The 26,779-nt window shown below is 39.0% G+C and overlaps 1 protein-coding gene across 5 annotated transcripts in view; it reads right to left on the bottom strand.

Moving 5' to 3' along the window:
• Positions 1 to 1,440: 1,440 nt before the first annotated feature.
• IL5RA (interleukin 5 receptor subunit alpha) overlaps positions 1,441 to 26,779 on the bottom strand; it is a 25,928-nt gene continuing 589 nt past the window's right edge. The window contains exons 1-14 of one of the 5 annotated variants that reach the window (XM_085300043.1): positions 26,496 to 26,581; positions 25,811 to 25,863; positions 24,437 to 24,839; positions 23,163 to 23,513; positions 19,990 to 20,074; positions 18,438 to 18,583; positions 17,465 to 17,603; positions 16,794 to 16,926; positions 16,531 to 16,721; positions 15,333 to 15,478; positions 14,523 to 14,658; positions 10,656 to 10,752; positions 4,031 to 4,112; positions 1,441 to 1,533 (exon numbers count right to left, since the gene is read on the bottom strand). In XM_085300043.1, the coding sequence (XP_085156169.1) occupies positions 1,441 to 1,533; positions 4,031 to 4,112; positions 10,656 to 10,752; positions 14,523 to 14,658; positions 15,333 to 15,478; positions 16,531 to 16,721; positions 16,794 to 16,926; positions 17,465 to 17,603; positions 18,438 to 18,583; positions 19,990 to 20,071 (1,245 nt within the window). In that variant the 5' untranslated portion in view covers positions 20,072 to 20,074; positions 23,163 to 23,513; positions 24,437 to 24,839; positions 25,811 to 25,863; positions 26,496 to 26,581. Of the gene's footprint in view, positions 1,534 to 4,030; positions 4,113 to 10,655; positions 10,753 to 14,522; positions 14,659 to 15,332; positions 15,479 to 16,530; positions 16,722 to 16,793; positions 16,927 to 17,464; positions 17,604 to 18,437; positions 18,584 to 19,989; positions 20,102 to 23,162; positions 23,514 to 24,436; positions 24,840 to 25,810; positions 25,864 to 26,479; positions 26,582 to 26,779 lie in introns of those variants that run through there. The other 4 variants (XM_085300042.1, XM_085300045.1, XM_085300044.1 and 1 more) reach the window with 4 other exon arrangements.

Below are 26,779 nucleotides of genomic sequence, written 5' to 3'. Positions count from 1 at the left end.
TGCTTAACTTCTGGTTAAATAATATACTGCCAAGTCCCACGTGGACTCTTTCATACCATTCAAGCCATTCCTCGTAACAGAACTGGCTGGCTGCAGGTTCATGGTTTAAAAGAGAGAGGAGATTCTCTTTTCACTTGATGTTGCTTTAAGTTTGCATATAGACTTACTGGTAACAGAACTATTCTGGGATAGGGCTGCTGCACACCAAAAACCTCCCTGAGCAGACGGATGACTGACAGTGATAACTGCAGTAGGTTGGGAATTTGTCAGATTGGGTATTTTTCTCCCACCTCAGAGGCTGGGGGAGGTTTTGGATTAAGAAAATGGTGAGTGAAGAAGCAATACCCAGAGCCCCTAGGTGGCTAGTGAAAGTGCAAGTCTTGTGTGAGGCAGCGCTGGAGCTGCTGAGACAACAGAAACAGGAGGTGAGCCCAGCCAGGCCCCTGGCAGCAGCATTTCTGTGCCCCGGGTCCTTGGGCTTTTCCAGGACACTGGCCCTCACTGACAACTAACTTCTCCTCTGGCAAAACTAAGTCTGAAACCTTTGCAGATGTTCTTGAAATAGAACTGGAGGCTTTTTGCCAGTTCCAAAAATAACATTTGAAAGGGGAATGATGAAGGACGGGGGAGCACATTTCACAAGCTACATAATTGAGGATTATCACATAGCCTTTTTTATCACATTATGGGAATGGATGCAAAAGACGTTTGGAGGGATACTGCATAACAACCTCAAAACAGCAAAATCTTCAGTGAAACTATCCTATTCCTAGACTGTTACGGCACATCACTAGTGTCTCTGGACCATGATTTTTTATCAATTTGATAGTTCCTTAGCTTTATTCACAGTTCTTGCACAGCACAAACAAATGAAGATAGTTGTTTTTCCATGAAGGTTATTCAGTTTACCCTCTGAGTTCATACTGTTGTTTGCCGAAGTGTAGCAGTGAAGGCACAGTGTGGATTCCAGATCTCATCATCAGTTTACCGCAGCAGTGCAGAACTGGGATAGTGCACAGCTTGTTTTAGTCTTTTCCTAGTGTTTAACACACCTTGGTCACTGCCAGGCTGTGTACTTTACTGCCACACGAAGGGCTACAGAACATCCCAATTTGCATTTTACATGCTTGAGTTGTCAGAAGTATGTAAAATAAAACCAAAAAACTAAGCTGCCAACCAGAAAAAAAAGTCATTAGCTCTTTTCTAGAAAATAATTTTTTTATGAGAACCATAACACTTCTAGAGTGTACTATATCCTCCTCAAACTGTGACTTTTCTTGTGTAGGAGCTTATCRTTATGGGAGGCACCTCGTGGACGCAGTTCCTTCATCCCCGTCTCGAAACACTGTGGGTGATCCAGGGTGACATATCCTCTGCCGTGGCTGGGGTTCCTCGCGGTAGCAGCGCTGCATCTCTCAGCCTGGCGAATACGTGGACACATCAGAATACAGAATCTTCCAGGGCACTGGAGTAGAAATCCTCAGCAAAGCTTCCCAGCTCTGTCTCCAGTTCACTGGTGTAGGTACGTGCTCTCTGGAAAGCAAATACTGCTTTTAGCTAGCAAGCTGGGAGGTAACCGAGGATTATCAACTGAATGCCGCTAATTAAAAAGAGAGGATAGTCACAACATCTTTTAAAGCCTATATATGTGGAACATTCGTTATGAAACAAATGCTTTAAAATCCTCAGTTACGACTTACTTTGCAAAATGTGGCATTTCAAATTGGTGTACTCACAGAGGTATTCACTATTCATCAGCCAGTAAGTTTAGTGAGATAAGAGACAAGAAGCAATCTTAAATTTAACGAAAGAGCTTGACTTTGACCAGAAGTTTCATGTTCCTGTTGAAATTTTTGCGGAGGCTGGTCATTGCTTTGCCACTGAGGCCACCAGCCTAGCAGGGCCATAAATAAACACTGCAAAGCCAGGCRAAGCGAGTGAACGTGGGAGTGGTGGTGTCTTCTGAACAGGAACTATAAAAGCAGAGTTATTTTCCTGTTTCAGCTAAGATGTATTGTCTACTGTCATAGCAAAGTCATGTAATGGAGAAATCGATATGCGATTATTTTTTGTTCTGCCTCCTTAGCACGATAGAGTAAAAATGGCTGAGGATGTTGGCGCACAGCTACTGAGTAGGGCTGTGGCTGGGAAGCAGATGAGCCAGGTGCTGATCTGGCCTCTGCCGGTGGCCGCAGTGCCACAGTTCTGGCTCCCTGGCTGTCGCTGAGGATGTGTCTCTACATGGCAGTGGCAGCCGGGACATCAGCTGGGCACCTCTCTGGAGCCAGGAGGAGGTGGCAGCACGTTTCAAGGTAAGGCAGACCCTGACCCTTCAATACTAAGTGAGGTTGCACAGGCAAAAAGCACAGGGACACAGAGGTTTGCAGAAACCGTCTCCCTAGTGATGGTACAGCAACGCAGAAAGCAGTAGTTTAACTGTTGGGAAAGTGAGTGTGAAAGGTCAGCAAGGAGATAGAGAACTGCGTATTTGGGGTTGAGCAAAGCTGCCGCAGAGTCACGTCACCACCTTTGTGGGGTGCCTTCCTCAGTTGACCCTGATGTTTATACCAAAAATTTAGGAACTGAATGCTCACAAATAACTGCCCTAAGTTTCCCTCCTCTTGGTGATCTCAGCAGAGATAACCAGGGCCATGTCTTCACCACTGCCTGCAGAGCATGGTGTTAGGTSGCTATGCTATCTCCAGTTACTGTTCTGCTTCAGGCACGGCTGCTGTGAGTGGCTCTGCACTGTGTCCTGCTGGGACAGTAAAATGGCACAGGAATGGTATCATCAGAAAAATGCAGCCATCCTTCAGGGTTGAGGACAGGAGGGGAGTTTGCCTGCTGTTGTTCTGAGGTAACCAGAAAGCTCCCAGGGTTTCCTGTTTAGTATCATCTACCCACACTGAGTTCACTTTAAATAAAAAGATGACTAAATATAATGCAGTGCTGCTTTTGATAATACAAAACAACCCTTTTAAACTCATGTTTTCTAAATATTGTTTAGCTGCAATGTTAATATTAGCCATTTCTCATATTCTTACTTGTGATACTGTAAGTCATATTATTTTACACCAATGACTAATTGAAACAAATTGAAATATTATACCATAATCTTTTAAGCCTGTTTCCTTGACCAGACCATGGAATAATAACAATACCAAAACAATCAAACCCTATTTCTGAGGGACAAATTAGAATCAAGTTACTGAGCAGCATTTCCCGTGAGCAGACAATGAAGAGTTTTATCTTATCTGTAAGGCAAATGTATTTATCAGGAAGCAACAGCAAACATAATAAGGCTTAAAACCAGCTTAACAGTAGGACCACAACATTTCTCATTGTTAGGTTTCACAAAGTAAATCGGCTCTCCAGGAGTCGAACTCCAGCCGCTGCCAAGGCAGGACTATCTGTCTGGCTGCGCCGGGTGGAAGGAGCAATTGCAGCAAGCTTCCCTACAAAGGCAGAGCTGTAGATATGGCACTATGTGACTGAAATGCATTGCACATTAGAGAAGCTCTAGACAATAGCTCTTAATCCTTCCTCTAGCCCAATACAGTGGAGAAAACCTTTCCCARTTTGGGTTGTTTTCAAACCCTCCCCTTAAGCGTAATCTGCAAACAAGGCCAAATGATGAGCTAYTGTAGCCTGGAATTTGTACAGCCTGTAGGTCCCTTGGGTCAGAGAAGGTGATCACAAAGCCAGCTGAGAAGCACATCAATCGCAACTGCATGAACAGTCTCTCAAATAGTTAAATTCAATGGCTAATTGTATTTAACTGTATTTCATAGTCATAGTTATGGTTATGCATCTTGTTGCATTAATTGCACCTACAAATTACCTATATTTGGCAAGTTTTGCTTAAGATACATTTGAAAATGTAGCCTATATTTAATATTAACAAGGCAAATTCAAAGTCATAACAGTACAAATTACATGCTCGACCAGTAGCCTTCTAGGAAAGTGGCAACACAAACGTGTTTTTTCCTATTCCAAAAAGAATAAAAAAGTGACTAAAATGCTTTTTTACCTCATAGTCATTTGGGAAGGAATCTTTAAATTTGTTTCTGGGTGTTGGAATTGGCGGAAACAGTTTATTCCGTACATGGTTTCTGTAAAAAAAAAAAAACAGCAATGGAGGAATATGAATAAATTGTTCTCTCTAGTTGAAGAAATTTACAAAATAACAGCACATACTTATTCCCAGTGGCTATGTTGTCATGAACTTTACTTGAAGTTTTGGGGTTTGGCCAACATCTCCTCACTCCTGGGAGGCACTGGAGGAGAGCTAGCCCTTCCAGAGGAAGAGTTTACTATTGCTGCACGAATCAAAATCTTTTAAAAGTCATGTCTTTTCCCACCTCTTGGCCCCTCTTGCTCCGACGCCACCCAGTAATTAGTGTCTGGAGACTGATGATGGTGCCAGCAGGTTCAAAGGGGATTAGATAAAGTAGTGGGTAATAGTCCATGCATGGATACTCCAAGGACTACCCAGGTGTGCCTTTGCTAGTAGGATGTTCTGGATCCTGGGGGTGTAAGGATCGCAAGAAGGAGCTAGGCTGGCGTGCTCTCCTTAACCGCGCTCATGTTGGACTGTTGACAAGTTAYAGGCTAGGCAATTCGATCCACTGGGGCTTCTGTGAGGTTTTTAACTGCTAATAGTAGGCCCATCTTCAGAAGAAAGTAATTGCTCTGATCCATCTTTGAGCACTCACTTCTTCCCAAGGGCTGCATTGTCACATTCTTTGGGCATTCGAGACATGCTACCTCTTGCTTAGATTATGGTTTCTGGACATCATCTGTCCATGTCTCCTGGCAGGAGAGCAACTGGAAGTAACTGTGTGCCAAGGGAAGCAGAGGGAGGGAAGGAATGCGACAAGAGATGGCTGACAGTAAACTATTCCCCTTTTAGCAGTTTAACAACTCATCCCACTAATGTACTTTTTGAAATATTCCTTCACTATCTGAAACTCTTTAGTCTGGCTCAAGCATTTATGCCTATGTATTTTTGTAAGTAAGTGCTTTTGTAAGTAAGTAAGTAAAAGTGCTGCAGAGCAAAAAGTGCCTTTGTCTACCAAAACTTTTTCTTTTCTTTGCTATAGCCCAGAATACAGAACTCACATTTCAAATCACTAAAATGAACTCACTAACACTTAAAATTTACCTCTGAATAGCATGGAGTCCAAATAGGGCCAGATTTTAATGGGAACTTTACCTGAGTGAAGACCACAGGATTTACCCCAGAATTAGTATGCAGMGCCTGTTTCTAAGAGCTGGCTTGACTTGCAGGAAGCAAAATATGTAGAAGCAGAGGACTGGCTAAGGTATAGACACAGAACTGGCACCCCTCCTTTGTCCTTCATGCTGGCATCAAAGTCAGATCTGCTCCTATACTCAGTTTATTTTGTGTCAGCTGTCCTGGTTGATGTCTGGTTAGTTGAATGCTTACATTATTATGACTATTCTTCTTTCAAAAGCTTTTTTTATTTCTGTCAAGTTTTCTTTTATCCTATTATTCCTCCTCACCAGGGAGTCTAAAATAAATTCCTGCTATTAACTTATTCCTTTTCATAGCTTTCATATTGAGATACAAAAATTCTTCATCTCTCTCCCATGCCCTCCCCCCCCTCAAAAAGAGTTTCTTCAAAGTATTTTCTGACTGTGAGTTAGAAGCTAAACCTTCCTGGCTGAGCTGCTACTGCCTTAAAGGATATATTGATGCTTAACCATAATTATTCGGTGACGTGATGCCATATGCCACTTCTCACTAAATCGATCTGACCTAGCAAACTATGGGACATTTTCTCATTGCTTCCCAGGGAACAGGTTTTGTGACTGAAGTGTATCGCAAGGAATGGGAATGTGAGGAGAAAATGCAGAGGTGTTTTCAGGGACCATCTACATCTCCTCTCTTGAAAAGCTGAAAGTTGTCTAACCAGCACTGGCCACACAGGGGAGGTTGCACTGCGCAGTCGCACCTGGCAGAGCAGGTCACTAATGTGGTGCTGTGTAGCTCAGGAATGGGACTGGAATGAATGGGAATAATGCTCTGCCTGCTGGCATCATTTCAGCTCTTCTCAGCTTTCCTGCTAATGGTTAAGTAAGTAAGTCTTTCGCATCATATTAACAGGTGACTGTACCCATGTGAGTATGCTCACAAAGTAGCAACATATTGCAAGTTCTGTTGTAGMTACTCAGCCATCATGGCTGAATATACTGTCCTCAGTCCTGTTTCCCAAGCCTCACTGTAGGAAGGCACTTCAGCATATATCCTCACTACCCATAGAAAGCTTATTAACCTAACTGAGTCAGACTCTGGGATCAACTTCAAGCTCCAACAAGGCCAGCTAAGGTCAAAATATAGGTAGCTGTCTTTAAAACATGGGAAAGTTTTGAGTGGATAAAGCCGGTGAATGGCTAAGAGTCTGCTTTAAATGTGCGAGGTTAAATTATTGTTCTCTTGTGACATGAAAAAGGATCGTTTTCCTTTCTTAAACCAGGTTTACTTTGGAACTTAACATTAGATTAGATTAGATCTAATGCAGTAAATTAACTATGCTCAAATGAAACAGGTTCACTTAGCTACAGGGGTGATCGAAAAGGCCCTTGACAGCAAGGTGTTTAGCAAGCCTGACCTTTCTATGGGAATAAATAGGGACTGGTTCACCCCCCCCCCAACCCTGAATCTTCCTGTTGTGCTGGAAGGCCCAGATTACCCTCCACCGCCTGGGCTCATTGAAAGGAGAAGTGAGCAGTTTCACTTTGCCTAAGCTGGTTCCAAAGYGTCTTCTGAGGGCAGATGGTAGCACCTTAGTAAAAGATTGAGTGACTGTCACTGTTACATGCCATGGGGACAAGTAGGAGCCAGCACGGAGAAGGAGTGGTAGCAGGAGATGGAGAGGCTCTCTGAGTATTTTGGATAGSTGTGGAAGAACCTTTGTGAAATGCTCAAAGAAACAAAGGAAGGGATGCATTCTGCTCTTATTTTAGCTCTGAGCTATTGCTGAATAATACAACCAGTAAGATCTGCTTTTGTTTCATTTTGTTTGGAATTGGTGCATTTCTAATTGTGCCGKTCATCTTGAAAAGATTTTGATCAAGTCATACCAAAATTATTTATTGAGTCAGCAAAAAAGCATAAGTAGCATGCCACTTCCAGCATAGAAATACTTTCAAAGGGGTGTACGAACACCCGGTAGAAATGAGGCAGAAGCAAGCTAAAGAGCACACTAGGATTCCTGGTGGTTGTTTGCCCCATCACCTGCAAGATTTTGTTGTGAGGCATTGGTGGGGTTGGTTACAATGGTTGTCTCAGAATGGGCCTGTTCTTTTYGGCAGGACACTGCAAAACTGGAGTTAAGTAAGTGATTTAATATTTTGTCACAAAAAAATGTTTGAAAATATCTACTTGCCTCTACCCTGCCTAGATGATGGTTCTTCCCATTAGCTCTGATTGGACCCTAAGGCTTTGGAGACACGCCAGGGGACCCTGATGGCCTCAAGGTGTTGTGCTGTGTCTTTCCTTCTGAAATTTGGCACTATTTTTCCATGGATTGTGACATTAAAAGGTCAAAGAGAAGTAAGGTAAAGAATAAGTAAGTTCTTCTTTTCCCTCTTATAATCTCTTAAGAAAATCTAAGACAAGACTGGTAATATGTTTATTTTGAGCATATTTTAGAATGCCTCCTCAGTGTCTTGCCTCCCCCGAGATTCCATGTGACATTTTCCACACGACTTTCTCAGAGTAGCTGTTTGGTGATTCTGCTGGTGGGCTTCTATAGGATACAGAAGAGATAGGGGTACCTGCAGGTGGCTGGGATGGCCATGCTGTTATCAGGGTATGGAGGGCTGCCAAACGCATTTTCGAGTGACTGTCCTGATTTCAGTTAAGTGGAGAGCAGCTAGGAGCAAGTTAGTAACTATATTCTCCTGTGGGCTCGCCCTCCAGAAGAAAATGTTATTCCAAGGCACAGCCTAAGGAGATACAGAAGATGCTCATTCAGAAAGGCAGTGTGCATACTAGGAAAACATTCAGTTCTGGTTGTTATCAAGGCAGTATCCCCATCTGCTAGTGCAAGTAAGCAAAGGGAAAAGACTATTTAGACAGTCCCAAAGGGCTACTTTGCCTTGTAGTATTTTTTCCAAAACAGTGGTCTTTATCTCTGATGCCTGCAATCATTCAAAAGTACACAGAAAAATTTACAGAACACTTCGGTATAATGAAATTCTTTTTAATGCCTTCAAATCATGCCACATTTGAAATGATTCTGTGGCTTGGATCACATGATAAACTTCATGAATTCTCTACAGCAGTAAAAACTGAATGTATTAATGAAACAGTGATGCAGGGAACCTGTTCTTTTTTTTTTCTTACTTTTTTATATCTGCAGCTACAATAAATGTGCAGGCCAAGCACTGCATTTGATTTTTTTACACTTCCCACCTCCTGCCAACATGGAGTGGCAGATTAGAGAAAGGGTAGATCAAGAAAAGAGGGTGGCAAAGATATTGAGCAGGGAAGAATGGAGTGAAAATAGCAAGTTTATGAAATTCAATAAAACAAAGAGATAAAATTTTAATCACTTCTTTGACAAAGATGGTATGTAATGAGCTTTCTGGGTGCTAGGGAATTTTATACCAGCCAGGCAGAGAGAAACTCTTGGAAGCAACCAGTGTACCATCAGGCAGCTAAACCTGGAAAAGCTAACTTAAATCACCTAATATAATAAAGTTTGTAAAATGTATTAGTACAGCTTCTTTGGGCTAATCTGTGGGTAGAATTCTTCCCCTATATCTTTTTCTCCCTCTTTATCTGCTTTAAGCTCTTTGCAGGGAATAACTGTGTAATAACCAAACACTTGCTGAGTCTTACAGACAGTAAGTGACCACTCCTCTACTAGTCAGACACCAGTGCATACCAACAATCAAAGAAACTTTGATGGCTTCTTGGATGGTTGTTTTGGTGTCCCAAGTCATTTGTTGTTTTTTAATCCATATAATCATGGCTTCTATGGCAAAAATGAAATCCAGTTCTTCATTGTACGGACTGTAATGGGAGTATTACTGGAGCCCTTGTGCTATCAGAGTTCCTGTGCTTTGACTCTGCAGGGAAGCTCTTCAAGGAGGGCTCTGTCAGTATCTTGCAGATTCTTGTATTCTAGGACTCTTCTGTGGATGGGCCTGGGCACACAAATCTCCRAAGTGGACAGTCAAATTTGAGATCTCTGAAGAACTCCACAGGAAGACATGGAGCTTTGCAACTGCTGCTGCCAATATGTGAATTTACTGCTAACTGGTATTAGAAGATGATGTTTGGCTACCCCAAACAGAGAGATGGCTGCTGGTCAAGATAACACTGGAATAGTGGAGGACCTACAGGTATAAGGACAGGTCGATCCATAAAGGAATCGGTAATTTAAGGAAGAGTAGTTAAAGGATTTCCACTAACTTGTCAAGGATGCTTAGTTAGGTACAAGTTAATATGAAGCACAAAATGAATAAACTCTCTGTAGAGTTAATTTATTTTGGTCCAAAGAGGATTGCTTATTGAGACCTGCTATGCTAACTAAATTGACTTAAGAACAGGTTATCATAGATAATAGACACTTTAGGGAGAATTAATTACAGTTATTCTAATASAACATGTCTGTAGACAAGAAGTCCTTTATTTGATAAAGGAGATGTAGTATGGAAAGGAAAATAGCTAAGAACACATCAGGATGGCCAATAATTTAAAAAGCTTTAAAGAAATTAATAAAAAAAATATAGCAGATTYAAGTCAGCACTTACTTACATTACTGGGAGCTGTGTTGATTGTGGACCTCATAATTGATGCTTGCTATACGTTTCAGGGAAGAAACTTGTAATTATATCATTGATTCTTTAATTCATCACGTATGACCTGACTAGGCACTGCTACAGAAATCCAAACTATGTCTGGGTTCTTTACAGAACAYTTGGGGAAGCTTGACTATATGGTACCTGTTTTCACTACCTGTCACCCAGAATCACCCAGAAACTTTGTAGTGATTAAAAATAAGCTGCAACAAATAGTTAGAAAACTCATAACAAACAGTAGTTAAATGAATTTGTTGCTGTTAAGGGGTAAAGAGGAGCAGCAAACACAAAGGTCCTGAATTTTTAACCTCCACAGAGCATCTACCACACTCCCTGACATCACCTAAAATTCAGACTACATGCACAGGGCGCTCAAGATAGAGTGTAGATGTGCAGGCTGAAGAAGACAAGGCTGAGAATATATTGGCCTGTACACTTTAACCATGAAATATCCTCTTAAGCTTTCACCAGGCTTAAAGATGGAGTCTTCCTGTGGAAATCATTGACCCAGCTAGATCTATTTAAGTGAGGAAAGGAGGTAAGGACAAATAGCTTTTTGACAAGTTCACCTCAATCAGTGTATGGTCTTGTTGTTTAAAATTAAACTGAATAACCTTCTTACCCCACGAGTTCTGTTGAATGTTATTATTGATAATTAATGAGGCTTATTACCACTTATTCAGTGCTTTTGTATAATTAGGCTTGAATACCAAACTCAGTGCCCTTTCTGAAAATCAAGCAATGCTTTTAATGTCACCCCACATCTGTTCAACACCTAGTACTTAGATTGTAATTGGAAGGAAGATGTTGATACTTACATTTTGCATATTATTGCAACAAGCAAGGCTATGGAGCATGAGGACACGCAAAACAGAGCAAGAATCCAGGCTATGGAATTCTCCTGTTTGTTTCCTCCTGAATTTCAAGAAAAAATAAATTATRCATATTTTTATTGCAGATTATTTCAAACGCACCTTCAGAAAAGATTTCATCAACTGGTTTCTATGATTATATTCAAGCAATCACAATTTAACAGGCAAACTTTGAACATTTCATATCTAGAATTAGAAAATAAACTTACAACTTCAAGAATTGTTTTCATGACACTGACTTTCTGCTTTCATTAATAGATTTCTTTCATTTAAATATCAAGGAGAAAGCAAGCTCAGAAATGTGAGGAGCAAGGCCTGTAAGAACCGTCAGGATGGTATGATCGGGTATGTTAACATCCTGAGATATGCAATTCCATGCAACACACACACACACACACACACACACACACACACACACACACACACACAGTTTGTTTTCCATTAAACCATTTTTCGTTTCTGTTAATCATTTATAGCTAGAAGGTGATTTGTTTGGCTTAATAAACTTGCCTGTAAAATAGATATTAAAACCACCAATTTTTCTTGTAGGTTGGTTGCTAATATTCCCTCAGAAAGAATTCCTCTAGTGCCTCTGCCTGTGAGCAGAAGCATATTTTTATCAAGGACAGTGCTTCTATTTTTAAAAGGCATGCTTAGTGACCACAAACATTATTTTGTGCCACATTATGCCATATAACGAAAACATTTACCTTGAACTGCATTTTCAAAAGGTTGCTGAGTCTGTGTGTGCTTATGATAACTACATGTCCTATATTTCAAGATGTCAGCACAGCCATTACTAGGTAATTGAAAGGACATAAATCGGCCAGCAGCAGGAGTGTTGGGTTTATTGGTGCTGTAGACAAAACAATATTCAATTTTGGTCAGATTTGTTTCTGTGAAATGAGGAGCTGAGCCTGCTGTCTCCACTGATGGCTGTAGTTGCACTGCAGTCACTAAGATCGATGTGCATAATGCTATGAGCAAATGATTGCATGAATCAGCTCTGGGCCTTTGTACCACTGCAACAGTGTTACACAGTTAGCCTTTCAATTACAAATGGTTTTAGATGGTTAATATTGCTTTCAGGATTATTTTTCTTACAAGAAAGTAAGATTTGGAATGTAACTGTCAACTCTGCCAAGTTATGAGCAGTGTGAACCTGGAGGATCATTGGGCCAGAGTGTGGAAAACACTTAAGTCTCAAAAAACAATTTTAAGCTTCCCAGCGTGAAGGCTAGCAAATGTCTATTATTTCCAGAGCAAAAATGGAAGTCTTTAAGTCTGTTCCATCTTTTTTATTGGTTAGCAGTGGCCGCGAAAAAAAAATATGATCAGGCAACAGTAAATCTCACTACACCTGAAATAAAGRTGTGGGCAAAAAAGTAATTAGAGGCTCTGCTATTGCTATGTGGATTTGTCCACTGAGCTCCTCCTTGGGGCTTCTCTCCAGGATATGGGAGTTACCAGCCCAGCACAGTGCACTGTTGCGAATAAGCGCATGCAAATGCATAATGAGAGGWGATTTCTATGTTGTGCACTAACCAGCCAAGAAAGGCAAACAGAAGGAAGAGATGAACTTGCTTAGAGTCACCAAGCAAGTTAACAGCAAAGATAATCAGATGGGCAGAAATACATACTGGAATCCAGCAACTTACGCAGTAACCTCTACTGTGTCAGTGAGCTGTAAAAAGCCTTAAAAAAATATCTCTTCATAAGTAAAAAAAAAAAATAAAACTAAAATAATTAGACTTGTTCATGGATATTTTCTGACATTTTAGTAACTTTTTTCATGGAAGACTATGTTCCTTTTTTATCACCAAAATGAATTTTCCACATTTGTCATTTGCTGTGCATTAGTAGTGGAGTCCATAAGGAAGAAGGTTCCAGGTTCTTCAGCCACTGTCACACTCCACAAAAAAAAGAGAGCTCCAAAAGTGCTTCCTCTGACATAAAGGTTCCTCAACTGTTTCAGCTTTGCTAAGAAAGCAGAATCATCAGGACAACATAAATGCGCTRTGAAGTACTTCTCTGTGACTTTGCTTATGGAGTTTCTAAACGGTGAACGATGGCAGCAGCTATTCACACATACCTACTTTTCACAGATTTTATTTCTGTCAGTGTCTTGTGTAATTAATGGGCATGGCCAGTCTACTTGGCCCTAATAATGATTTTTTTACTCTATCATCTTTGACTGTAATGCTTCTAAACAACTAACTAGAGAAAGGTAACATCAAAGTACATTAATAATGCCTATTTTGGCAGTATATGGCTATGTTTCACAGGGTTTAATCACCACAGCCCAAATAAAGGAATCAGAATTGTGTTTCAATTTTTAATGAAGTTAGAGGTTTGCTACTACAAGATGGACAGTCTAGTCCAATGTTTTTACTCTGGATAAGGGCTCAGAAGAAGTCTAGTGGTCTTGAGACTGGACTCATCAGAGTATTTTCCATGTAGGTGCATGAGACTAATAAACTCGCCTAGCACATTTAGTGAGCTGTATTTGGTCAGCCCCTCAGGTAAGTTGTCAGCTGGCTGAGCCTCCCTTCCTGAGATCCAGCCTGTGCCATGAAGCTGGCTAGGAGGCTTAAGGGGATGGGTTAGGGCTAAGAAGGCAAAATACAGGCAGATTCAATCACATTCACTAGCAAACAGATAGGTGTAAGAGGGAAAAGTACAGTAAACAGGAGAGAGTAATGTACTACTACTTTTTCTAGTGAAAACCAGGAAGTGAAGAAACTCAAAAGRTAAGAGCAAGGGAGGATGCCTAAGAACAAACAGTTGATAACGTGCCATGATAAGAAAACTGTTACTTCCAGAAAAACATGTTCAGCAAGCAGGAAATACAAAATAAAGTGGGGCAAATCATCATGTTCCAAAGATGCTAAACTATCTTGTGTTTTCCGATATATAACAGTTCATATAGCTCCAGTAAAGTAATACTTAACATGACCATTCATATTAACTTCCAGCATAAATATCACCGTGTTTGCCAGGGAAATACATGGAAAAACTATAGAAATAATGCCACTAAAATGGTGTGTTGATTTCCTCAGATATGATCTCAAGCCAAGCTATGCTAACTCTTGAGTCATTTCAGAGTTTACACAGTAAACGAAATTGCTTCAGGCTAGGAACCAAGCGGAGCATTCTACGATAACCAGAGGTACTTTAAAAATGGCTGGGGAGACGGCATCCCTCTCTGCATTATGATGTAACTAAGGCTCCAAAATACAGAAAATCAGGGGAAATATGAATTTCTCCACTAGGACAAATTGGTCATTCAGAAAGACTTGCTTTCCTTTGGTTTATAGTTCAATTAATGTTTTTTAGACAGTTCTGAAGTTTGGGTGCCTCAGTACTCATTTTCTGGGTCTGTCTTAGTATTGTAACAGCCATAATAATGTTTACAATAACACAGAGAAACATTTAATTTTCTTGACTGTGTTCATTGATAATTTTGTTCTTTGAAAATGTTTTTATTCTTACTGATTTTAAAAGAACCTGAACCTAGTACTGAAGTTAGTTTAAAGCAGTCTCTGAAAACAAAAGCATGTAAAAACAAAACACTGTCTAAAAAARTACTGCATATGTCTCCAAGTATGTTTGGGGGCTTTTTTGATTGTTTATTTGTAATGGAACAGAGACTCAGCTACCCTTGACAATAACAAGTCAATTTCCTTGCTCAAATACATATTTTCCTGGTCTCTCTTGAAATTACTTGATGTTGTGCATGCTTATGATTAGGCAGTATTTACTTTCCAGCAAAGTATTAATATTTGTTACAAAACAGAGGCATATCATTCTTACCAACATAAAGAATTTCACTCCAGTCACTCCAAAATCCTCTTTTACGACATATGTAATGATTAGCTCGTATCTGTATGGAATATCTGCAGGTAACATCAATTCTTAATCTGAAGTCATTTGATGATACTTTCAATATCTGTTAAAAAAAAATTAATTGTTCTGTTACAGATATTGCTTAAGACTAAAAAATTCAGAAAAAAAAACTTTTAATCATGTTTACTGCAGAGTTAGTCTTTTTAAAAATCTCCTTTACTAGATTAACAGTGAAGGTCATGCATTGTTTAAAACTAGTATCTTTATTTCTGTAGGTATAATTTCTTTACTAGTACAACCATGTTTCAAGCCAAAGTTTTTGAAAGATGTCTCCTTTTCAGAAGGCTTCTTAAAACACTTAATGCTGGATTTTCAGAATTGTCCATTATCTCCAGGCTTATACCACTCCTATTATGAACCCAGGTGCATAAAACTGAGTAACTCCAATTCTTGTCTTTCTGTTTTCCTAGATCATCTGAGCGAGTTTGTTGCAGACATAAAAGATGTCCAGAAAAAGAGGAAGAATTTGAAAATTAATGAGACTTCTTGTCTTTGCTGAACCCTTGTCACTAATGGGACAGAAGTTTCACTGAAGTCCATAGTTTCAAAAAGGCAGCAATAGCTGGTTTGGTTTTAAATCATTTAAAACGTGATGGGTCCGTGAATTGGAGAACTGAACTCAAGACTTTTCACCAAGCTCTAACTTCTAGCTATATAGGACAGTCACCTCAGAGACAGGAACACTATTTAAAACCTAGGCATAAGAGAGGTAATTACCTGCTTGTTACCTGACTTCAAGTTGCAGAGGTAAAATTCATATTCAAAACATTCTTTAGGGAAAGAAGAAATTGGCTTCTCCCACTTGGCCAAGAKATCATTTTGCTCTAAGAATACAGTGACATTTCTGGGAACATTCACTTTCTCTACAAAACAAAAGCAGTACTAGTAAGTTATTTTTAGAGCAAACTTTGAATACTAACAATTGGAGCAATTTATAACTTGACAGTGTTTCCTAGTAGGGCTTATAATGCTTCAATTTATTTGACATTTGGGGCAGAAAAGATAAGGTTTAGGAGAAGTAACGGTATTCAGGAAAATAAATAAGGGAAAACAGTTTTTAAAAATCCACTTAAAAAATTTGGAAAAATAGATTATGGGGGGGGGACTGTGTTTTTTTTATATTCTTTTTTACAAAAGTGTGAAATTAATGGTAGACTCAGTCAGAAAAACTTTTTAATCAGGAAAGATAGATGTTAATAGAAAAGCTACTATAACTGGAATAAATTCAAAGAAATGGATTAATAGTTAAGGGATGATTCCAAGGAAGAAGTTATGTCAAATGTTTTACTTTGTTTAGCAAGAAAAAAGGGAATGCTATCTGTTTTCAAAAAGCAAAAGGTATAGAACTAATGAAGGAAAACAAATTATTTGGGYAGATGAAATGTGATAGACAGTCATGGCTGCATACTCCCTTTTACTCTACAATCTAATGCCTTTCTCTAAAAGGACATTGTTAGCCTGAACATCATAYATCTTTTTTCTTTTAAAGAAAGGCCTTTACTGTATAATAAAACATAGTAAAAACTGTACTTGAAGGTATATTGAATAAATATAGAAAAGGCATATTGGAAATAATGCTTTGGCTAACAAACAGATTAAGTAATAGGTGTTTTCCAACTCTTCTTATCATTCTCATTATGTCATTCTCATTGTCATTTTGTCAGTTAGTTAAACTATCAACCTTTGTCTTCTGATTTCGTTAAGACATCCATGTGAAACCAGCACATGCTTTCACCTGTATTAAGAACCATTCAATCCACTAATACTCTTTCACAAATATTTTGACACTCCTGCTTGACAGTTGAAATATAGTGCAGAAAGAAGTTCTTTACAGTTTCCCTACAACCATTTCACTCAAGGGAAGAAAGTTATATTGGCACTTTTTATGATGCAAAAAAAATGTATTTTTACTCACCAATGGTATTTTGGTTAAATAACTGCTGAAAAGGTTTAATTGCAGCATACTTGCTAGACCCATTAATGTGTATTACAATAAGCTCGTCAATCTCTTCAGGATCAATATGTGTCCTTGAAAATTTGCACTCAATATTCCTGTTCCACTTGTCTTTGATATAATCTTGACATTCTTCAGTGTAGGTCTTATACCTAAATTAAAATATTTGTGAGACGTGATGCTCTTCAAGAAATTCATTGTTGACTAAAATAGGAGACACTAACCTGTAAAATAGAAAGTACTTTGTATCTTCCGGTGCTCCTTTACCAGGAAACCAAGTACAATGGAGAGAAACAGTACTATAAATGGTGATGTAATTAACACAGGACAAATTAGTGACTGATGTCTCTGCAGCACCTATAGAGCCAAGGAATTATAAAATACGGGGGAAAAAAGTCTTATTACAAATGTCATAAGAAATTCTGTTTCTAAAACACTTGATTATAGTCTTTGGTCCATTATTATCTACGTCTGTTCTAGCTAATCTTCCTCTATATCACATAGTGCTATGAATGACGGACTGATGAAGATTTCCAAGCAGTGTAAGTAATGCTGTTCCACACAGCACCATTACATATAAAATACACACCTCGTGATTCCAGGCAATATCATATTTTAATATCTTAGAGTGTATGGAAGTAGGTTACCTTGGCTTTAGCAAGGAACTTTCAGAAAACCTTGTAAGGGTTATCCATGTCATGCATCTCCAGATTGTATTCTTGGCTGCAAAGGCCAAAAGCCCTAAACGAATTAATTTTGTAAGAAGACCAGTGTTGCAGATAGAGGGGGAAATGCCCTATTTTTTTTTAAGTATTAAACCTCTCAACTACTCGTGTCTAGTCCATAGACTAGGACTGAACACAAAAATTCAGCCCTGCCTTGCATTCCAACTTACCAGGCAGAGGCTTCAGCTCACCCATCACCCAGTCGCTTTTCATCTGAAGCTCATTAAACAGAAGTAACGTCCGAATGCGTRCAGAAAAACCATTGTGAAGTACAGCTGTTCGGAAACTACGAGTCTTCTTTGTATCATACTTGAAATTAAAAAAATCTATATCAAACATCACGTGATGCTTAAAAGCTCTGCAAAGACTGATCTACTAAGGATGTGCTTTAAGTTAAATGTCTCATTGTATGCTTGCTTGAAACCTTGAAGACTCTGTACACCACCTACTGTTAATCTGATTTGCCCAAATGATGCACAGCCATCCTGTGCTTCCAAAGAGGGAATCCTGCAGACAGTGATTCTGAGCAAAGCTTGAATCAAGTGCTTTAAACAGCCCATGAGAGTACACCAGCTGTCTCCACTGTCTGCATGAGGAAAAGAGGCAAACCAGCCAGGTTGCTTAGCTGGTTATATTAAGTGTCTAAAGTTAGATAGCACAAATAATTTTCACAAGACGTGCTTACCATATGTTACTTAAGACAGCAAGATCCTTATCTTATGAAAAAAAAATTTATAGTGTGTAATTGTGATGAAACATTATAGTGTAGAATTGTGATGAAACATGGTGCAATATTTTACTGATACTCTGGCATTAATCTGAATTAAATGCACTGACTTGAACAGGGAGCAACATCATGTAATACCAGTATCCAACTTCCCCTCCAAAAGATTATTGTTACAGAGCCTGACAATTCCTGGGGCTAACCCCTTGTTCCAGCAGAGCTGTACCCATAAACATAGGTGAAAGTTAATCTTTCCAGTGCTTAACATATTTGCTTATGAAAAAAAGGACTAAATAATTTGACTATGCCAATGTTGTAGAAGACATATCACACCTATTGCCCTCTTTTTTTTGGTGCAGTATATTTAACTCAACATAAATTTAACCTTCTTAGAATAATGGGATTTATTTTAGACTTACCTCTTCAGACACAGGAGTTATGATTTCCACATCATATCTAATAGTGTAGTTTTTTTGTTCCTGATTAGGATTTGGTTTCCAGTGTAAAAATACTTCTGCTAATGCAGAGACTGTAAGGGTGAAATTAACAGGTGGGAAAACCTGAACTGAAAGAAAATAAAAACACTGATAATAATCTATTTCACTTTTATTAGTGAATTGTTCATAGCAATAGCTACTTATAAAAGTAATGAGAAGCACAAGAAAACCATCACAAATTTCGCTTCAATAACATATTCTCTCAATAGCTTCTTATAAAATGTTTCTAATCTTGAAAAATATTTTTAAATAACAAAACAGAACTTCATTAAATAAGAATTTACTTAAAATTTAGCTTATAAGATTTTTTTTGACAATTCCAACTTGAAATTCACAATGAGTTATTTCATTTAGCTTGTTAAAAAAAATAGGTTCAGGTCTTTCAATTCAATCCTCACACTCACTAGGCATCTGTATTGATAAAAGGCTGATGAACTGATCAGACGTATCTGATCAATTTGCATACACAGACCCTTGCAGAAGAGCAAGATATTGGGGCTTTCTAAGAGGAGGCTGACAGCCACTAGAACTCATATGTGAGAGAAACAAAAAAGTATGATGAACCAAGGAATTAAGTACAAATAGAAGAAAATGTAGAAGGATGGGAATGATAACTTAAAATGACAGGGTAAGGGGGATTCCTGGAGCCCATATGGAAATGAAGAAGTTATCATGCTGGGGGAAAAAAGTGTTAGCATATAAATAGACAGGCAATGAAATAATCAAATCTACTTCATTTCATTTCCAAAGTTCTTCAGAGTCCTTCCTCCTTTATTTGCCATCTCTCAGGCAGCTATGGGAAGTCAGTCCCCATGTCTTTCTCACATAATTTCAACCTTAAATGCCTACTTGCTCGATTTTCAAGCAAGTATCTCATACTAGGAAAACTGCTTCACAAACAGCCAGAAAACCCTGACATAAACAACCTTGAACTCCTTTCTGTGAAATGTTCACTGTTGAGATGCTCACAAGAAAATRTCAATATTAAGGTTCTTGATAAACCAAGATTATGTTGGTAATGTATGACGTTTTGTGTTTTTGTGTTCCTGCAACTAATTGCAGTTTTGTCTCTGGAACTTAAATTATAAGCTTGCTGGAACAATAACTTTGCTCTGGCTAGATCTGTGTTGTTACATAAATTGGATGAGGTACCATTTTCAGGCCCAGAGGCCAAGCAGCACAGCACAGCTTGCATCTATACACCTCATACTACTTCTCCCTCAGGCAAGGTGCCATGTCCAAACTGCCTTTTGGAAAAGAAGGTTCTCAGGTATCATCTGCTGTGAGAGATCTAACTGGTACAGGGTAAAACTATCYCAGGAAGTGTTTTAACACAGTATGGTCATTTGAGGTCCTGTACTCATTTTATGGATCTCCTTTATTTTTGTGCATTTTTGTGCATTTAGCATAGCCCATTTGACTAACACACACAGGGGTCTTGCAACACATAYTGGTCAGAAAGAAGATGCCTTACCTCCTTCAGCTTGAAATACATTTCGCTGAACCATATTCGTGATCCAAAGGAGGATCAGAAAAACTCCCATCACATTGGCCATAATCTTTAGATAGTAAATGAGAAAAGCCATGTATCAGCATATATGCTATATCATCACTTAAACCAAGTAACAGGACACAGGTTGACAGCTGAAAATGAGTACAACCCTAAGCATAAGCACACAAGCTATGGCGCATACTACAGGTATATCTACATTATCAAAGGAATGAAACTGCCACTCTGCAGAGCAAAGACTTCTCCTACCCTTGCAGCAAAATATGTCATCAAAGCTAAATTTAGTATGAGTGCCATTAACTACACTTCATTTTGCTCCCTTTGCTTTTGACAGACTTGAAAAAAGCTACTGTTTTCAATACTGTCATGTGTTCCGAGCAGTCATGGACTTACAGCATCTCTTCAGGGTGAGGAGCCAGTGGGGTACCAGGTATATTTGCTTTCAATAGAGCCCAATTTGCTCCAAGAAGAGAAGTATTCATATTTTTAGCTGCCTATAAAACGGGTACTTGCCAGAACTTACTTTCCAGTTTCAATTTCAATAAAGCTTGCTAAAGAAGCAATCTCAGTGCTTACCTCAAGGGTAATTCTCCAGTGTTAGTTATAGGGTGTAAGAGAAACTAATTTGTTTGTTTCTAATTTAAGTAAGTGACTTTTTTTTAATGCTTTAAAAMAGCATGTTCTTATGCTTCTTACAGATTGTTTCATGATGTACTGGGGAAAAAAAAAGTCTGTGTGCTGTCATTTGTATATAACCTAACATAAACAACATGTATATACTGATCAGCACCTTTCCAAAATGTTCTTACAAAAGAGAAATAAATCCTCCCAGTCCAATCACACCACTAYCTTAGGGCATCTACAGCAATTGCTTGAATGGAAAAAAATAATATTTTCATTTGGTAATGAGTAGAGAAAATATTGTTAACCCACCACTTCTCCCTGAACCTCTAATAAATAACCCAAGGACTGGAAACAATCCAGTTGATCACAGTTGGGGTACTTCATGCTGTAGAGTAACTATTTTTAAAAATAGTGCATCAATGCTGAGTTCATTCAAATGAGGCATAATCTACAAGACACTCTGTGTTTCTCAATGTCCAAGTCCACTCATTATCCATATTCTGTATGTATCAAGTATTCTGTTAGCCAAAATGCATATGAAGCTTACTGAACTGCTGGACTTTTCTCACTAACTATTCCTGGGGAATCAGAGTTTGTTTCTATGTATGCTGGCATATTGGAAGACATTTTGGCCAGACACCTTTGGCTTTTCCAAAATGTATTTGAATCACAATTGGATAACTTCGTTCACAGCACACATTTATGCCTATACAATGCCTCCAAGAGTATTTATTTCTTATTGCATTACTCTTCATGAAAAAAATGTTCTTTAGATTTTGACACTTGAATACTACACAGACCTCTGCGTCACAAAATTCTGGAGAACACAAGATTACAATGGCACTTGAAAACTATGCTGATTTCTGACCACCCCTGCCACACCTATGCTGCCTAGCCTGTGATACTGCTATTTTATGCAAATTCTCTATTATTACTAAGACTCTATCTGATAAGAAGAATTAATAAATAAAAACTRCTAGAATGTTGCCCATATTTCCAAAATGTTTTTGTACAAATTACTGGCATCATCCTCCTCCTTCAAAAAATAAGACACAGTTCATTTACATGATGAAATTATTAAATATATTGACGTCTTTCATTTTTCCATTTAAAAGTAAAAATATATAAGCTTCATGTCACTGAAAATAAAAACTATATATATATATTTTTTAAGCCTACAATAACCTTACTACACCTCTGGTAAGAACAAAACTGTAAACTTTGCAGATGTGTCCACATGTGTTTCTATGCGTGCACACACTTCTATTCCCTGTCTATTAACATTATCCATCATATGCCTTGCAGCTCTCCCACTGGCCACCTACAACCAAAATCAACAGCTGAGAAGCAGTTTCAAGGTCTTCTAAAGTGAACTAGTAGCTGGATTAAAAAAAAAAAAAAAAAAAAAAAACCACCAAAGAGAGACTGACATAAGCTTTCCACTCACATAAGAGAAGGAATGTTGCAATTCCCCAGCTGCAGTCACAGCTTTAATCAAATAAAACAGGTACAACTACAAGACTTTGGGAAATAAGCTTCATTCATTAATTCTATTGCTAAAAGATTTTCCTTTTTAAAGAAATCATTTCAGTAGCTTTCTTTTAAAAAAAAATCTCTAAAAAGAAAATCTTTCATGTTTTACGACTGCTTAGGAATTACATCGTTCACTAACTCAATGCATTGGTTTCAGGATAGCTCTGACGTTTATCACAACTAAAAAGCTGTCTSTCTCCCCCTGGTCTTCTTACAGAGGGTTCAGGTACCTCTGTGCTTTTTAACTTTGCCCTCAAAAAAAAAAATAACAGTTCTGATTCTTCTGGCCACATTCTTTTCCCCAGACATTTGAAAAGATCATAAGGATCAGCTTTTCAAAGGTACTTTTGCTGGCTAAAAATGTGCAAATACATAGCTGAAACATTTCCTGAGCAGTACTTTACTCCTTTGTAATTGAGTATAAACTGTAAGGCAGATGAGTTTTCAATTATTATCCATGTTCTTAATACCAGTTTATGTTCTCCCTCCTTGTTTTCAAAAACATTACTTTTCTTTTTTTTGCTATCATCAGCCTAAGATTGAAAATTTAGCTTTTGGAAGAAGTAATTTCATAGCTATGTTAGCAGTGAGGTATTTCCACAGCTACTAGAAATCTACAACAGCATTAAGCTCCTCTGTAACAACTGAAAATAGTAAGTAAGTAAGTCAGTCCTCAGGATGAAAAAACCCTCAATTATGTTTTGGTTATATATGGTAAGAAGTTAAATAAGAGCAGAAAGTAAAGGATATACTCCTTCTTAAAGRACAACAGAAATCCACACTATAGAAAATAATAGCCTCTAAACGGTAATAATTTTCTTACTTAAAGCTGACATGTTCCCCTGTCTCAGAGTCAACTGGTCAGAAGCAGACTCCAGATGCATTTCCCAGTGCAATGCGAATATGACTTTGAAAAGCAAGACATTTGCAGTTTCCAAACTAAACAAAAACAAACATAACACATTATCCCAGGAGCTCACCTGCAGATTCTCAAAAGTCTTGCGAAGTCTACTTTGTTAAAACATTCTCTGGGTCATCTCCCTGCGGGTTTTTTACAACCGCTGTCTTTTAAGTACAGAGGTRGTTGGTAGGTACTTCAAAATGATGGCAGATGATAAGTTAGACAAGTATGCATTGAAAAAGGGAACTACAGATTTAACCACAGGATGAAAGTCTCCATTCTGAAACTTAGTTTAGCCTAGAAATAATTGTACTTTACTTATTGAGGGTTAAATACAATACCATAGGCTGGTGATTCTCTAATAATTTTGTTTATAGAAGTACAACACTGGTGTAGTTTTCCTTTTTGCGTGAGAAGTCTCTACATGACTCTGCAAAGCAAAGAATTCTATTAGAAAGTTAAAAGAATAAGAAATCAGGAATAAGGAAATAAGAAAACATCTTTTCTGATATGTATATATACTGTGATATATGTATATACCAAGGCTCCTATGATATATTAGATGATAAGGATAAGCAGTATGAATCTTCAGTATACTAACCAACAACTGTCATACAGTGCATTTTGACCAGAATTAGTAATGCAACCAAAGGAGGGAATTAGAGCTCCGGCAGTCATGAGGATTTTAGAAAACTGCCATTTCATATCCAGAAGTAACAAGGAGACAGATTTTTTGCGTTCATAAGAGGGCTTCAATTGCAGTTAAGATGACCACAATTCACACAATAGTTTTGGGCTATTTTGACTTGGGATCATGGCAAACTGGGCTTCACATCTTGAATGTCTAAGGCGCTGAGGGCTTTGCAGGCTTTACTTGATTGCCTTACTGCAATCTTGCTGTTTGCGCCTTGTAGACCTGGCTCACAAGCAAGACAAGCAACAGAAACCTTTGGGTTAAGACAAAAAATGATAAGTAGTGACAGGTAAAATTTGGTTAGATATTAGGGAACACACACACCTAGTGCTAGGGATAGTGAAGCCATGGAACAGCCTGAGGACTAAAATAAACTCCAACACTGCATGTCTTTAGACAACCAACCAGGATYGATGAAGTCATCATCAATCCAGCCATGGGATGCAAAAATAAATTAGGTAATCTCTTAAGATCTTGCCAGCCCTCTTTTCTTTATCTATATGTCTCTGAATAAATAGCTAATTAATTCATAGATAGAGCTCTAACATCAACACTGCAGTGTTTCTGTAGAAAATAAATGAATTCTAAAGGAGAGGAAGGATTTTTTTAATAAGGAACGGTAGCCACACAGAAAAGGTATGAAAAGGTTATGTTCTTACCTTTTTATTCAGATCTGACTACATGTTATTATAGATCTGAGTTCTTCTTCCCTTTTTTTTTTTTTTTGAATAGGTCACTCTCAAAAAGAACTTTTGTACTTGCAAGCATTCCTGCTTCTTTGCACAGTAAGGTGCTGATTTTTTTAGTTACTTAAAAGCTGTGAAAAAGGTTGGGTAGCTTCTGTGTAGCATCTCTTTTTCAATTCTAAAGAAACATGTAGCACTCTTTTTGCTGAGACAGATTTGTTTAGGCTTGGAACTTCAAAGTGGACTAATCTCCCAATTTAACTGGAATTTGGATGAGTTCTTCCTCCAGGCTCTGCTCTTTCGAAATCATCAGGTTTTGTGAGTGAGTTACCTTTTCCACAGGAATAGGGAGGTGCTATGAGAGCTGGTCTAGGCCCTGAGGAATATGCAGGAGACAAAATTAGTCAGCAATGAAATTATACTTGTGAAGATGGAAGGACTGACACCTTGAACAGTACCAAATCCCCAGGACTCCAATGTCAGCTCTTCTTGTCTGTGTACCCCTACACATTAAAGAAAATGTAAATCAATCCAGGCCAACAAACTTAAACCAAGTATTTAAACTACACTGAGATGCTATTGGGCACAGTTTGCCATCTGTCAAGTTTAACAGTGGAAATGGCTCTATTTCGGTGATAACTGAAGTGATCTCTACTGGTCATTGGCTACATAAACCCTTCTGAAATAGTTAGCTTATTTCCTTTTTCATGGTTGGCTCCTTACTGAAGTACAGCTTAATGTTTTCCTTTGGTAATCCTCTTTTTACTAAAATGAAATCAAGTCATAATTTTTTTTCCCTGTTTTGTATTTTTTGTTTTGTATTTATTTTCCAATATTGCAGCTATGTCCCTTCTTTCGTGCTTTATTTCTCATCAGGACAAATAATAATCACCTGCTTTCCACTGTGTTCAGGGCCACCTTGCACTCTTAACTATAAGTAGTAGTACCAGCCCTGTGCTCCTTAAGAGAGCTCAGGTTCTTCATTTGCCAAAAAATCAGAATTCAATCCGAGGGCTCAGTGAAAGAAAAACAGGGGCAAACAGTAGATGCAAAAACTGCTCTAATGCTGCTCTTCGCTGTAGTCTAGTCTAAAACAGAATGAACAAACACTAAGATTCCCCGCAGTTAATTGCAGCTTAATGATAAAACTTGTTAACGGACCTGTAAAGATTTCATCACATTATGCTACCTGTGAATCCTCATTAGTTAAAAGCGTACATTCCACCAAAAAGTACTTCCTGTACTGGAATATGCAGAACTCTCACTCATGTTCCCAATACCAGGTATGCCCAGATCGTCCAGCTGACATCATCACATCAGAGGAAAGCAGAAAGCTTCGTAACATACCTGGACAAGCGTTTTTTTCCTGGAAGAGACAGCCTTCTGATCCTGGGATGGCCCTAAATAGCAAATTTAATAGTTTCTAGCTTCCTTTGAGAAGCTATACATTATTTTCTTGATACAAAATTAGTTGCTCAGTATATTARGCTATCCATAGGGTACCATGCCCTGACTGTCCACATAAATGAAGCTTACCAGCTCACCAACTAAATACCTCATGAAAAAATGTTTTGTTTTAACGTCCTGGCTATTCATTTTCAGTGACCTATGGGTCTCAAACTCAAATGTGAGTAATATGCTGCAAAATTACATGGTAATGTGAGACTCCAGCTGGAATATGAGATAATGAGTCTGGGAACTCAGGTGCTCTGAACAGAAAAGGCCATTCAGAATATTATTTAGTAAGTACTAGCTCTGTTATTAGAAGCAGAATTAGCTCTTTATATAGCTTTTATATAATATCAAAGTTTTTTCTTTTTTTTTTCCTGGCGTTTCAAGAAGCTTTTCAAGCCTCAGGCTTCCTGCCACRCAGAGACAGTTGAACTACAGTAATTTATAAACGGCAGGTTCTGCGTGAGGGGGCTTCGTGCAGGCGTTGYGCGTTCACCAGTAACGCAAATGGGTTTTCAGTCCCGACCTCCCCTCCCCGTAGCAGCCCGCCCCAGGCCCTCCCACCACCGCTCGGCGAGACCTCCGCCCCGGGGCGGGCTGTGTGCGGACGCATCTCCCCCGTCTCGCCTGCGGCCTGGCGGCGGCGGCCGGAGCCGGAGCCGGAGGAAGCTCCGCCCGCGGAGGGGCGGAGCGCGGCGCACCGCGGAGCTGAGCTCATCGCCCGGCGCCGGGGACGCGATGCGCCGGGGGSGTCCGCGCGCCGCCTCACTCAGCCTGCCCGGGCGCAGATGTGGGCCGGGGCGCTGCTCCTGCGCTGCGGGGCGCGGCTGCGGCACCGGCTCCTTCCGCGGCGGCAGCAGCAGC

Source organism: Rhea americana, unplaced genomic scaffold (assembly GCF_003343005.1).
Source record: "Rhea americana isolate MKP2758 unplaced genomic scaffold, rheAme1 scaffold_16, whole genome shotgun sequence".
NCBI classification, from domain to species: Eukaryota; Metazoa; Chordata; class Aves; order Rheiformes; family Rheidae; genus Rhea; species Rhea americana.
The sequence above is the reverse complement of the archived record's forward strand: the minus strand, read 5'-3'. Positions and strand labels throughout refer to the sequence as shown.